This window comes from Haliotis asinina, chromosome 9 (assembly GCF_037392515.1).
Source record: "Haliotis asinina isolate JCU_RB_2024 chromosome 9, JCU_Hal_asi_v2, whole genome shotgun sequence".
NCBI classification, from domain to species: Eukaryota; Metazoa; Mollusca; class Gastropoda; order Lepetellida; family Haliotidae; genus Haliotis; species Haliotis asinina.
This window is the reverse complement of record NC_090288.1, coordinates 12,381,969-12,396,673: the sequence shown is the minus strand read 5'-3', so window position 1 is coordinate 12,396,673 and position 14,705 is coordinate 12,381,969. Positions and strand designations below refer to the sequence as shown.

Below are 14,705 nucleotides of genomic sequence, written 5' to 3'. Positions count from 1 at the left end.
TTTGCAGCACGATGGGATATCACCGTCACGTGGGAGAAATGAGCCAATCAGAAAGAAAGTCGTGTACTTCCGCTTTACTGATGACAGTGACGTTTAGCTTCAAGGGCTGGTCACGTCAGTGAAAACTCATGAAACCGGGGAAGCAGGCTGGTAGCTAATCTGACTGTCACTGAAATCCAAGCACACAATTTGGAAGGAGTATATAGAAGGTATATCTGCTGCTGCTGTTGTATGTACACATGTTTGTGGAGGTATATTTGTTGTCATGATGTGTAACACTTTCGTGAGTAGCGGATGACTTGCAGTATGACCGTCAACGCTAATCTCATAAACTCAGGTGTTGCGCCGAGTCATTATGTTTCTATTGTAGTTTTGATATATGGATCTCGTTCGCGTGGGCAGTCAAAGTTTTGAGTGTTCTACACTGGTGGTGAATGTCCTTAAGAGCTAAATCAGTCAAATACCATGGCTCATGCTATAACTATGACGGCATACGGAAACCCGTTTCATCATCGAAATGTCAGATTTGCTTGGCAGCAGCAACCAGATGTGTAATAGGTTGAAGGAACAGCTATACGCTATGTTTAGTTAATTGTTATGAAATTCGTAGGTTTAATTAAGGAAATATATATTCTAAGTATGTTAACATCTGATAGAAAATGTGAGTATGAGACAAGGAAGTTGGGTGCCTCTTGTTCAGGTTGATGTTTATGTAATTATGTGCAGTCCCAGTTTATGACAGTGCATGTGACAATTTGTATCACAATATTGAACTTATTGCCATTAATTAAAATATGTGTTTTGCATTTCAGTTTATCATAATGAAGTGCGACCAATTGTTTCTGTTTTCTGCACTTTGGAGTTGTGTGATATTTGATGTTACATATGGAAAAGGGGACTACTATGAGATCCTTGGAGTCAAGCGAGATGCATCACAAAAGGCAATAAAGAGGGCCTTCAGAAAACTTGCATTGAAGTATCACCCAGATAAGAACAAGAATGACCCAGAAGCTGAGGCAAAATTTATTAAAATTGCTAAAGGTAAAATATTAGAACTTTTTGTTTTGTAGTAGTCTTGTATGCTACATTTATCATGTGAAAGAGTGTCTTGCCTCAGTCCAATGTAGCTTAATGCCCATTCAAACAACACTTTACTGGCAATTGATTCATAGATGCTCAAAGTTAGCATGTTTAATGTATTGTACGTGATCATAGATAAACCAAACTGCGAGGACGAAAAAAATGGTACTTAATCAGTTAATGTGAAAACAGGATCTTAGGATCAAAACCAGGGAGTTGTTTTGAATGGGATGTAATTGGGAGTCCATTTTCCATTCATTGATATAGTTTTTGCTAATTTCCGCATTTGGACTATTTTAATGGATCTATCCTTAAGTATGGACATATAGAGCACAAAATATCTTATGTGTGAACATATTAGTTACCAGTTAGAGTGAACTGCCTGTATTGTTAGTTACAACTTAGTGTTTCTCTATTTCCTTACAGCCTATGAAACATTGTCTGATGAAGAGAAGAGGAAGAAGTATGACATGTTTGGAGAGACTGGAGAAGAAACAAATGGAGGGCCTGGAAGAGGAGGAGGAGGATTTAACTTCAACTTTGACGAGTTCTTCAAAAACTTTGATGAGGCTTTTAAAGCTCACCAGGGTGCACATCATCGTCACCATCATCAGCAGCATCAGAAAGCACATGGAGGATTTGGAGGCAGTTTTTTCAACTTTGATGGCTTCTTTGATGATGATGACGACATGTTTGGATTCAATACATTCGGAGACATGGACTCAGGTTTTGGCTTTCATCATAATCATTACACTAAAGAATCCAATGACCACTTTGCTCGGCATCAAGCTTTCCACAATGCGCATACTGCACACGCACATGCTCATGCTCAGCATGCACAGCAACGCGCTCAGCAGCAGTTTGCTCAGGCACAGCAGCAGCACTTTCATCATGGAAACCATCAAGCTTTTCATCACATAAACCAAAATGCTGGCTTTGGAAGTGGTATGTCTTTAAGAGATTTCAAAGCTAAACATATTGTATGAGAGCCTATAGAAACAGACCTGTGAAGGTCCCGGGGTAGCATAGGCCTTCAGCAACCCATGCTTGCCATAAAAGTCGACTATGCTTGTCATAAGAGGCAACTTGCGGGATCGGGTGGTCAGACTCACTGACTTGGTTGACACATGTCATCGGTTCCCAATTGCGCAGATCGCTGCTCATGTTGTTGATCACTGGATTGTCTGGTCCAGACTCAATTATTTACAGACCGCCGCCATATAGCTGGAATATTGCTGAGTGCGGCATAAAACTAAACTCATTTACTGTAATTGTAAGCAAGGCCATTTGTGAAGGTAGCATAACTAAAAAAATATAAGTTAATATATGCTAACACTAGGGCTCATATAACAGAAACTCTTAACGGAGAATCCTGGAACAAGTGAGAGAGACAGCTCTGAAAATGAAAATCAGATTTGCAGCACTTACTATTTCAGGACAAAGGGGAGGGTGGTTAACTTAACTCGCTCACTCACTCTTACAGAAACGTGATTTTTAAAAAAAATAACAATAACTGTTCTGAATCAGAAACCAAATCCACTATCCATTATCAGAGGACATGTGGTGAATGATTATTGATCATAATGGAAACATATGCATTCTTAATTCTTAGGATTTTCCATACTTAATGTAATTGATCTGTATATTTGTACAAAACATATTCATCAGTATATCTCACTATGTTCACAAAAGATGCACAACATATTCATAGCCAGGTTCCAGCAATATTGAAAGTTGTTGAGTTTATTCGTGAATCTTTCCAAATTTAATGGTTGGTTTATTTCATTCAAGTGAGTTATATCAAAACAACAAAATTCTGATTAACTTCAAATATATTTTTGGAATCGATAATTATTTTTCATCCCCCTTTCAATCGATTTTTTATTGTTTTTAATCAGTGGAACAACACTAACAATACTACCATTGCACTTTGTGTAGTAAAATTGTGGTTTGGAGCTAATGGCAACAGATTCCTGCCTTTGTTATCCTCCAGATGTTGCATTATTGATTATGGTATGAACCTTTAGTGACAGGCTTAACTAGATGCCATTGCAAATCAGTCTTAAGGCTATAGTGATCTATACTCACATACTTTAATATGGACTTATTGCAGTTGAGTTGTAGCACTAAGGGTTTTATGTACAATGGTCCTCTGGTTCCAAGAATTTCAGAATATATTTTGTTATCCAGTGCAGGTATTGGGAAAGAGAACTTTGACAATAGGCCATTTTCAGGATTATTAGCCATTTTCTGAATTTAGAACGCCACTGCCCTTGTATCAATAGTAAACTAAAAATTTTTAATGGGCCATTTTTCATTTTAATGTGTAAAATGGTCCATGGCCCCTGCCGTTCCCAATTCCTGCCAGTTTGATTCACTATGTTTCAACTATTGAAACTGTTGATATTTAAGTAACTATTGAAAACAGACTGACATGCGAAAGAAAGTTTAGAAACATTTTAACAGAAGAAATGTCTTTCTCTCATCAACTCTGTAGCTTGCTTTGCTTTTTACGCTTATCCATTTTCTATATTTGACATGTGATTGGTCAGTAAATTGTTGTAAACCAAGGTCACTAAAGTTTTAAGATTTTGAGAACAGTTAATAGCTGTGATGAGCTCAAGCAGCTCACTTCTTTTTCTTTACAAAAAGCAATAACTGTCACTCGTATCTCTGTGATGTTTTCTAGAATAGTAATTTAAATAGAATGTACAATTTTGAATAGTTTTGAAAATTTACAGAGGCAAAATGTTTATAGGTTCTTGAGATGCAACTCTTGAGTGACAATATATATTCCTCTGATTCATCATGTTCTGAAAAAATTACAAGTTATTAATACTGATTTCATTTGCTCTTTCAGGTCAGTCGTGTCGAACTGTCACCCAACGTATAGGAAACATGGTAACAACACACACAGTCTGCTCTTAATACATGCTGCAGGACAGTAATTAATTTATGCAAATTTATGCAAGCAAGTTCTTCATGAATTTAACTCAAGGGACAGTGTGTGTTGACAGTTCCTAAACTCAAATCTGCCCAATGTCTTTCACTTCAAGGTGGAACTGTTCGTACGCAATGTCCGATCTCTGTCGTTGCGCAATGACTGAAATACTTCAGCAGACGACAAAAACTGGACTAACTGCTTCTTTCTTCCCTTCAATGAGCTTCTTCTCATCTGAAGGACAACAGCTGATAATGCTCTGATGTAATGCTTTTGATTTCAAAATATGGATTTGTTGATCTCAGAATGGTGAGTCTTCTGTGCAGTTAACAGGATCTAATGCTTCATGGTTTATTGTCCATGTTTGTGGAAATCTGTGTTGAAGTTTGTTCTGTGATTAAACTTTGGATATTGGCACTGTTTCATTGATAACACCACCTGATTTAGTTTCACAGAGATTCGCATTAGAGTGCTGTAAGTGAAAGATGAAGGCTGTTTTGCTCATAGGATGTGTACATTAATTTAGCAAACCAGTTTAGTTCACTTAACTCGTCATTTGTATGTCTGACTTTTGCAGGTAGTGGGTAGCCTAGTTTGCTCATTATGCCCAAAGATCCAGGTTAGATTCTCCACAGGGGTACAATGTATGAACCCATTCGTGGTGTCCCCTGCCATGATATTGCTGGAATATTGCTAATATCAGCATAAAATCTTTTTTTAACACTCAAACTCTCACTAGTGTCTCCAAGAAATGAGCCCGGTTGTCACCTGTTTGACAAGTTAATAATTTTATTTCCTTTATTTATGAAGTGTCTTCATTACTTTTTACACTTGTGGAGGTGTATATTGCAATGACATTCCCACAGTATGAAACACCAGTCCTGTTTGATTATTAGCCAATCAGATTTACAATATTCTGTTTGGACTCAAATGTTGGTCTGGTTATAAACTAGCAATTCAACATACACCTGCTTGTTCACCCAATCAAAAATCACATTTGACTTGCTCTGTGAGTCGGGCAGTGCCTTATACATGTTATCATCAGTCATCTTTGGCTGGGACTGTCAATTTGGCAGCTCCAAGTCGTCCTTCAACTCAGACCGACTTCTCTTTGTTTGGTCATCAATATCACTGTATGTCAGATATATTGCATTTCAGACCAAACAAATGCTCCATCTGTGATTATTTACTTTGCTATCATGCTTGTAAGGAAATATTTCCTGTTGGAAGCTGTTCTCAGTTTTATTATAATTGGATTTTTTAACTCGGGTATATACTGAACAGCAGAAGAAATGCAAGTTTTGAATAAATGCAATCTGAAAGCAGACTTTCATGTTTATGTCTACTATTTCAAAATTGACACAACACAGTTGCATTTCTCTTGCAGTTCAGTATATTATTACTCAGCAGGACAGTCTGAGGCACCAGAATATTTGGTTATTCAAGGTGAACATTCTCATCATCCTGAAACTGAAAGTTGTGAATGTTGGTAAATAAGTTCCTGTCCTTTTTTTTGGTGGAAATTGTAAACACCATGTCATTTCTGAGTTGCCATTGAAGGGAAATAGCAGAATCAAGGTGGTAACATTTACTAACAAGCAAAACCTAGTCAATTGGGGAAGCTGGCATCTGATTGGCTGAAGAGCGCATGCATCATTCATTTTGATTGGTCAGTCAAGTTTTGTGTTGGGTTCACCTGAGGTTACCTTCTTCAGTTTGATCTTAACCCCAGAAAGGTATCAGAGATCTGTTTAAATGAGATTGTCAACACAGCATGCACTATAGTATTGAGGAATCAACACAGTGATCCAGTTTTCAAAGACTTTATTCTGGTATACAGTCCTCTGTCATCTGCAATGCTGTATGTCTGGTGTTGTCTTCCATTCTGTTACCATTGATGGACTTAAGAGCTATAATCTCTTAAACAGCTTTGTAAAGCAATTCTCAAAATTGAGAACATTAGTTGTTGGACTTCAGTGATTGTTGCCATAGTTACTCTGATCTGGTATGTGAAAGTATGAATGGTACTGAAGAGTGTCTTTTAAGGGTTGGGGGAAGGGTTAGTGTGTCTGTGTCTTTATAGCTGATCATCCTACTAACAAGCAACGTTGTCTGGGATTCAGTTATTGTCAAGTCAGATGCATATATATATAGTTTATTTAACAGTTAATTTCAAAGTTAAAACCTCGCAGTAAATATCTATTGATGATTCATATGTACATTCCTCTTTGTCAGTTACTTTGAGTGAAAGATGTGCTGTCTGTTGAAAGTTGAAATCATTTTGTACAATTGTTATAATTGATACTTTCTTGATTATAAACACATCATGAACTCACTGTTTGGGTATACTAGGAAATATTTAACGGCATGAATGGCTCTCATTGGTTTCGATTTGAACTGGTAGGTGATGTTTTTTTTTTTTTTTATATGTCCAGGTTTAGATCCTTGTACTTACGATTAAGAAAAAGTCTTGTTTATGATAGTTTGTCATTAAAATTTATAAATTTATTTGTTTAAAAATCTCCAGGACTAATTTCCATCAGCGTCGTCATTGTTATTGGCAGTAGGAATTTATTTTGTATTTTATAGTTTATTTTAAGATTGGTTGAACCATGAACAAAGTGTCATCATAATTGTTATCATCGTTATGTTAGAGTTTCAGTAACTGATTAGACAGGGGTAGATATATATATTACTTGGCTTTCAGCCAAAGTTACTGGACTGTTACGAATGGAAACAAAAGCTCTGAGATCAATGAACGGAGAATCGTTGAATTGTCGAATACATGTGTTGTTCTGGGACTTGAAATGGTTTATATGGATATTTTGAAGCATCTGTGAGGAATGACGAAGTTTGTTTTATGTTTACAAGCCACAACTGCTGATGGTGGAAGACAAATCCAAGGGGGTGACAGACCCTGAAAAGATTTCAAAGGAAAGAACTTGTGGATCTTAACTTCTTTATTATGTTGAAGTCAAGTATTATTCAAGAAAATACTGTATTTCCTCCATTTAACGCCTGGCCTCAAATAAGCACTGGATCTGGAAGTCTGCTAAAAAAATAACAGCCTTAGTGCTTATTTGAGGAAATACATTACACAAGGTTGTGTTTTTTAAAATAGAGAAGTTGACATCTATAAATTCTCCACTTTTTGTGTATCACTTTTAAATGCTGTTGACAGACTGCAGTCCAGAGACAGTATTATCAGGCTAGTCATTTAGGACTTTTTGTGTATCACTTTTAAATGCTGTTGACAGACTGCAGTCCAGAGACAGTATTATCAGGCTAGTCATTTAGGATGCTCACCGGGAAGAGATTCTGAAAGCTGCATTTCTGTCACTTCATATGCACAGGATTTGTGAATGCATTTCAAGTGGTTACACTGTCATGTTTATTCTTTGAGTTTTCGAAGTCTGTATTCCTGTAGCAGCAAAACATGGCTGTTAAGCTGAAGACTGAAGAATTAGAGAAGAGAATCTTGGATAGTGTTGATGCAGTAATTTTCATTACATGATTGCATTGAATGATTGGTTTGTTAAGGTGTGTGACACTGACTCTTTCTGTACATATTTATTTACTGGTGAATTATACTTGCTGATTAATATTTCTTATAATCAAAACGAATAAATAATTATCTCAAATTTAGATGTGCATCATAATATACTGACGTATTCAGACACAAAAACATTCAGCTCCTTGAGCAACCACTAGCAGCTCGAATATGTGTGCTATATAAATATCCTGTAATAGCAGGAACTCCACCATCATTTACTAAAATATATGTACTGATTCTTTGAGGGAAAGGAATTATCGTAATACATAATCCTCATAATAAGGGTTAGTCAGATTTTGTGGTTATGATTGCACTAAAACAACTCTCATGTGGGTAATCCAGTTAAGAGATGGTACTTATTGTTGCCTTGTGCTCCGCATTGACAATAATGAATTTTCCTACAAGCTTATAATTATTATGTCTGCATGTGACAAGTGTTAATTTAAATTGTTAATGTTACCTGAAGACCATTATTACAGGAGTTGGTGGTTAAGAGAGCTATGTCTCACTTTAGCCATGGTATCATAAACAGACAGTATTTACAGTTAACTTCCAGGGAATAGGTTGCAAGAACATTCATTTGAGAAAGTTATGCGTCAGTAATTTCAGAGATATTTCTGAAGAATATTATTAGCTTTGAAAAAAGTGTTTGGTTTTTCTATTCTGTGTTGAATAAGTGTAAACAGTCTGGGAGTTAAACTCCGGTAGAAATGGTTTCTTTGCAAATGGTGTGTTTATGTAGGACTGTTTACTGTGAACAAGGATTCAATGTGATATAATCAGAAAATGTCCCATGTCTATTTTTGTAGGGAATAACTGTTGAAGGGTGAAAACTCTAATGTATATGATATTGTGAAAATAAATGTTGATGGAAAGATCGAAGACTGTTGTTTTTGTAATTATCTTAGTTTATTTTTGGTTTGACAGAAAACCTTATGTTGCCCAAGTATGTAATACACAAACTTTCTAATGAAGATCCAGGCTAGAATTGGTCTTCAGCTACCAATATTTGTCATAAGAGGCGAAGGGTGGTGAGGTTCGATGACTAGGTTGAGACGTGTATCCCAGTTGCGTAGATACATGTTGTTGATCACTCGACTCCTGTCATCGGTTCCCAATTGCGCAGGTCGATGCTCATGATGTTGATCACTGGATTGTCAAGTCCAGACTGGAATATTTGCAGACCATCGCCATATAGCTGAAATATTGCCGAGTGTGGCGTTAAACAACAGATAAACATATGATGGACTGTTAAACCTGAACTCGCTCATTCAGCAATCCTTGCTTGTTAGAACCAGCTAAACAAATGTTATGGAGGTCCTTATTAGCCGACTAAACAATATTTCATAAATTTAGAACATCTAGACTCTGACTGGGTGATAGATGGACTCACTAAATTCGTTTGCTGAGTATGGTCCAGACATGAATATTTACACTTCGCCATACAGATGGAATATTGTTGAGAGTGACGTTAAGCACCAACAAAAGTAATTTCTAAAATACTTCAGTAATTTGTTGCGTAATAATTCATTTCGAAATGTTTTCGAGTGTGACCTTGAACAACCAACCACTTGCGCAGTTGAAAGTTCCCGATGGACACAAAGTTATTTTTAATACGGAAATCAACACACAAGCTTGGTTATGATGACTTAAAAAGCCTCGAAATAAAAGAGAAGATGCGCTATTTGGTTTCCTTTCATAAATACTTTCTGTATTTTCAGAAACGTAACTCGCACAGGTGCTGTTGTACAAAGGGAACATAGCGCTAAGGCTGCATAAGAAACAAATAAATAAATGTTTCTCGTCCCCACTTTTTCAAAAGTGGCGAGGGCGGTAGGACTTTATTTTTAGTTTTTGATAGATAAAAAGTGAATATGGAGGACCACATTTTTATTTTTCTCTCTCAGAAATACAGCTTGGACAGTTTAGCACGCGTTAAGGAGCTGTAAATTCAATCACACTCATTTTTACAGATAGTCATTCTTATAGTGGACAAATGGATGATCGGGACGCGGCCAAGTCAAAGTTATTTTTCCAAAATGGCAACAAATAAAAGTGACGCGCCGATGCCCGAGAAACAGTTCACTTTTTTATTTAGCCTAAGATGATCGTAGCTCCCAGACCTTAAAACGACAAATTTTCTCTGTACAATGGCACCTGTTACGTAACTAAAGACTTTAGCTATTTTTTTATAATATTATGATTTTTTACCCTTTGTATTATTTTTCCCCATAAAACCTAACCGTGAACCTAATCCTAAACCATAAACCTAACCCTAAACACAAACCCTAATAATATTCCATTTAAATTGAATACATTTCAAGCGGGGGTTACAGACGGAACTCTTACCTGTGCATTCCCACTACGCACGTTCAGTATAATCATGGGCGATTAATCATCAAACGAAAGCCATTGCCGACATTTGCATATGACGTAAAGAAAGAAATCAATTTCCATACAAACTATCACTACGTGTCAATCAACAGTCGCTCGTTAAATCTGCGTGTCACACTGTAGTCGTTTGTGATCGCCCAACCAGGGCTTATCAAAACCCTGGCCCGCGGCTTTCGAAACAGGGAGTGTCTTATGTAGATCTGCCCCGGGGTGCAAAATATTTGTGTCTGATATAGCCGGGAGATTCAGACTGACATCTATGAGGGTGTACTGATCGATTTACAGATACATAAATGAATAAACGCTGTGATGCTATTTGTGATAGCTGACTCAGAAAGACAACGCCCATAGTAAGTGTTAAACCGGCACATAGACTTCTTGCCTGACAGACAGACATCGAGTCAGTCTTTTGTTTAGAGCTATATCTCGGGTGACTCGGAGAAAGCCATCAAGTCTGACTAAAAGACTGCACTAGCTAAAGTAACACGTGACTCAGATCGTCCAGTTGAATTCTACCTATATCAGCGCCACAAAATCTTAAATAAAACAATAAAACAATTTGTACGGGTAATTATCTTTTGTTCTCCAACATTTTTTGCTACTGACAGCCTGCATCGTCATTTCAAGACGGTGGAAATCGGAGGATAATCTCATCTCCTTACATATATACCAATATGCAGGCGTGTCAAATCGTATTTGCCCATGTCTTCACGTCCAATGACTAAAGTTTTGGGACTATTTCCTTTTCATAAGATACCACCTTGAAGACGACAGTATATATGATCAAACGCATAACAGAATGCTCAAAATGTCTACTAAGATTTTGACGTAAATGCTTTACGGTTTTGCGCCATGTTTGATTAACGTCTTCATAATATGAAACTAGTTATGTAACTGTATGCTATTGCCCGAAAATGTCAATGTTAAACGATATGGCCACGTGAACAACCTGACGAGCTTTTAAAAACAATATACATTTTAGGTTCACAATCCGCGGCGATTTACATTTTGGGAATATATGGAAAAGAGATGCGAAACAAAGGAGGAAAAACTGAAAGCTGGACTTTGAAGAAATAAACATATTCAATACAAAAAAAACCTCATTTTATCCCATATTTTTGAAAAAAAGAGAAAAAAATGAAGACACACACAATCTCTCGCTCTCTCTCTCTTTCACACACACAAACAAACAAACAAACAAACAAACAAAACCGGAAAAGATCTACCGTTTACTAAATAGGCTGGATGGCCTTAATAATGTGTTTAAGACCGAAAGATTCAATAAAACACTATTCATAAAAACAGCTGTCGTGTTCAAAGGACTACGTGGCAACATGGTGTGTCACGTAAAATCAGTTATTCAGCATTGAACTATTGACTGAAGTTAAGTGATGCACAAGCTGCGACGCAGTGTTTACAAACCTGCGTGTTCTTGCAAGAATATAAACCAGTGTGTTGATCATGTGTCTCAAATATCAATATTTCAACATGTGTCAACATTTTACCGCTGTGTTCAATACATTTCATTGCAAATGTGGTTAGCTTTAGAAAGCGTCAAAGTCACATATAACAACCATATCACGGTTTTTAACTCGAATGCTTTGCATTCTGATAAGAGTATCTATTGGCTGGTATTATGTCATGTGGCCTTCAGCAGCCCATCCTTGCCATGAAAGGCGACTGTGCGTGTCGTAAGAGGCGACTAACGGGATCGGATGGTCGGGCTTCGCTGACAATGTCGGTTCCCAATTGTGCAGATAGATGGTCATGCTGTTGATCAGCGGATTGTCTGGTCCAGACTCGATTATTTACAGACCGCCGCCATATAGCTGGAATATTGCTGAGTGCGGCATAAAACTAAACTCATTTACTGTAATTGTAAGCAAGGCCATTTGTGAAGGTAGCATAACTAAAAAAAATATAAGTTAATATATGCTAACACTAGGGCTCATATAACAGAAACTCTTAACGGAGAATCCTGGAACAAGTGAGAGAGACAGCTCTGAAAATGAAAATCAGATTTGCAGCACTTACTGTTTCAGGACAAAGGGGAGGGTGGTTCCTGCACCCGACGCCGGAACCGCGTAGATTGGGCTCCCGATATGCTACAGATGAAGGGCGGATACCTAACCCATACGTTCGCTCATAACGCCGAAAATCCGGGTTTTATTCTCTGGTTCATCTCTGGAAATAATGCCCAATAAAACAGCCACGTTTCCCTACATAGATGCATGTGCACCGCTGGAACGAACTCAGGAAGATTTTAAGAGCGCTTCTATTAATTAGCAGAAATCTCGACAGGAATTTTATTATTGGGATTGTTTAATGTCCCATAGTAACCATTAGGCCGAAATTAGTGAGTGAGTTTAGTTTTACGTCGCACTCAGCAATATTCCAGCTATATGGCGGCGGTCTGTAAATATTCGAATCGGGCCCGTGATCAACAACATGAGCATTGATCCTCGCAACTTGAAACCGATGACGTGTCAACCAAGTCAGCAAGCCTGACCACCCAATTCATTTAGTCGCCTTTACAAGCACTGGTTGCTGAAGGCCTATTCACAAACCAGTGATCAACAGCATGAGCATAGTCGTCTTTTACGACAAGCACTGGTTGCTGAAGGCCAATTCTACCCCGTTTTACGTATCACGCCAACTGTTGCACCTAACATTTTTTCTATTTATCATTTCTCCATGAACGGCAATGAACTTCGTTACAACTTCAGATGATGTCATTGAGTGAATGTTGTTTTCGAACGCTGCCCGTTCCATCCACTTACGGGGCGGTGTGGTGGCCTAGTGGTCAAAGCGCTGGTTTGTCCCACCGAAGACTCGGGTTCGATTCCCCACATGGGTACAATGTGTAAAGCACATTTCTGCTGTTCCTCATCCGTGATCTTGCTGGAATATACGCAGCGTAAAAACATCACTCGTCGGACACAAGGGAGGAGTGTCACATTTGGAGAATTAGGGGGGCTCAAATGGAAGAATGTTCTGTTTGGTCAGTTTAGTTTTACGCCGCACTCAGCAATATTCCAACTATATGGCGGCAGTCTGTATATAATCGAGTTTGGACCAGACAATCCAGTGATCAGCAGCATGAGCATCAACATGCGCAATTGGGAACCGATGATAGGAGTCAACCAGGTCAGCGAGCCTGACCACCCGATCATTTCACGATAAGGGCTGTTGTATGCTATTCATGTGTAAATCACTGGCATATAGCTTTACACAATGGGGACGTTGAGCCTTAAAGTATGGCGTAACATTGACTAAGACAGTAATGTCTCACGCAGGAAGCTATTATTAATTTATGATGTTAGCACTTGGACAGAAACCTTCCAGTGAATATAGCACAATATCTATTGCAATATCTCCGAAATTATTGCAATATATAGCAATATGAAAATTAGGACAATATCCAGCCCTGTTTGTTATTACGCCATGAATTACTACAGTATTTTAGAAATTATACACCTGGAAATTAATCAAGCAACACCCCAATTTTTTCTATTGGAGCAACTTTGAAGTGTTCTGACAATCAAAATATGCCGGGTTGATATAGTTTGACACTTTTTTATTCAACAGACGATCTCTGACAAACAACTTAAAGGGAAAAAGTATCAAGACTTTGCTTTATTGCAACGAAATCCAAATTCTTAAAACTGTCTTAAATTCATGAAAAAATGGACACAATTTACTATTCATCCACAGACGTTGTTGTCAGGTGTATTAACACAAATGTCACATGGAAAGAAAGAACAGTCATCTGAGAGTCTGCACACCGACTTTCATCAATATCTAGTGTGTCCTCCCTGCGCACGCACCACCGATTCCAGACGCTCCTCATTCCTTGGATGAGTCTCCGGATCTGATTCTGGGGGATCCTGTTCCACTCCTCATGCAGGGCAGCCGTCAATTCGTTGAGATTATGGACTGGTGGGTCTCTCTGCCTCACACGACGGCCAATAAAGTCCCACAAATGTTCAATGGGGTTGAGGTCAGGGCTCATGGCAGGCCATGGAATTCTGTCAATTGCATTTTGCCGCAAAAAATCATTTACAGCATGCGCCCTGTGAGGTCTAGCATTGTCGTCCATAAATATGGGTCTCGTTGCCAGAGGATGGTTCTCAAAATGAGGTACCACAGCCCTGTCAAGAACCTCCTGTTGGTAACGAACACCGTTAAGGTTGCCACGGATGGTAATGATATCCAACTTGCAGTTCATGGAAATGCACCCCCATACCATAACGGAACCTCCCCCAAAGGCCACAGTCTCCTGGATGTTCCGTGGAGCCATTGCTGTGTTCCTCTGCCTCCAGACCCGAGTACGACCGTCCACCATGTGCAGCAAGAACCGGCTCTCATCTGAGAAATGGACCTTCCTCCAAGAGGCAATGTTCCAGTGCAAACGGTCATTACACCAGGCCAGTCGGGCTGCCTTATGGGCTGGAGACAGTCTGGGTCGCTTGATTGGCCTCCTTGCCCGGTATCCTGCAGCTTTCAGACGATTCCGAACAGTCCTGTTCGAGATGGGTCTCCCTGGAAGCCACTCCTGTCTCAACCGAGAGCTCGAGTCGAAGGACCTGCGCCGTACAAGTCTCAGTAAAGCTCTGTCCTCCCGGACTGTGGTCTTCCTGGGTCTTCCTGGTCTAGGCAGGTCTTTAACTTCATTAGTGGCCCGGTATTTTTTCAAAAGTTTTGAAATTATGGAATGATGTCGTCCGATTTGAGTCC

General features: G+C 38.7%; 1 protein-coding gene across 2 annotated transcripts; it reads left to right on the top strand.

Moving 5' to 3' along the window:
- The first annotated feature begins 65 nt into the window (after positions 1-65).
- Positions 66-8,456, top strand: LOC137296969 (dnaJ homolog subfamily B member 9-like). Of its 2 annotated transcripts, none has more exons than XM_067828899.1 (4): positions 66-209; positions 813-1,041; positions 1,507-1,806; positions 3,941-8,456. In XM_067828899.1, exons 2-4 carry the CDS (start codon positions 822-824, stop codon positions 4,006-4,008), a joined length of 588 nt encoding a protein of 195 aa, XP_067685000.1. In that variant the 5' UTR covers positions 66-209; positions 813-821; the 3' UTR covers positions 4,009-8,456. The 2 variants fall into 2 exon arrangements, with proteins under 2 accessions (XP_067685000.1, XP_067684999.1); XM_067828898.1 differs by having other exon boundaries at positions 77-209; positions 1,507-2,025.
- Positions 8,457-14,705: the final 6,249 nt, after the last annotated feature.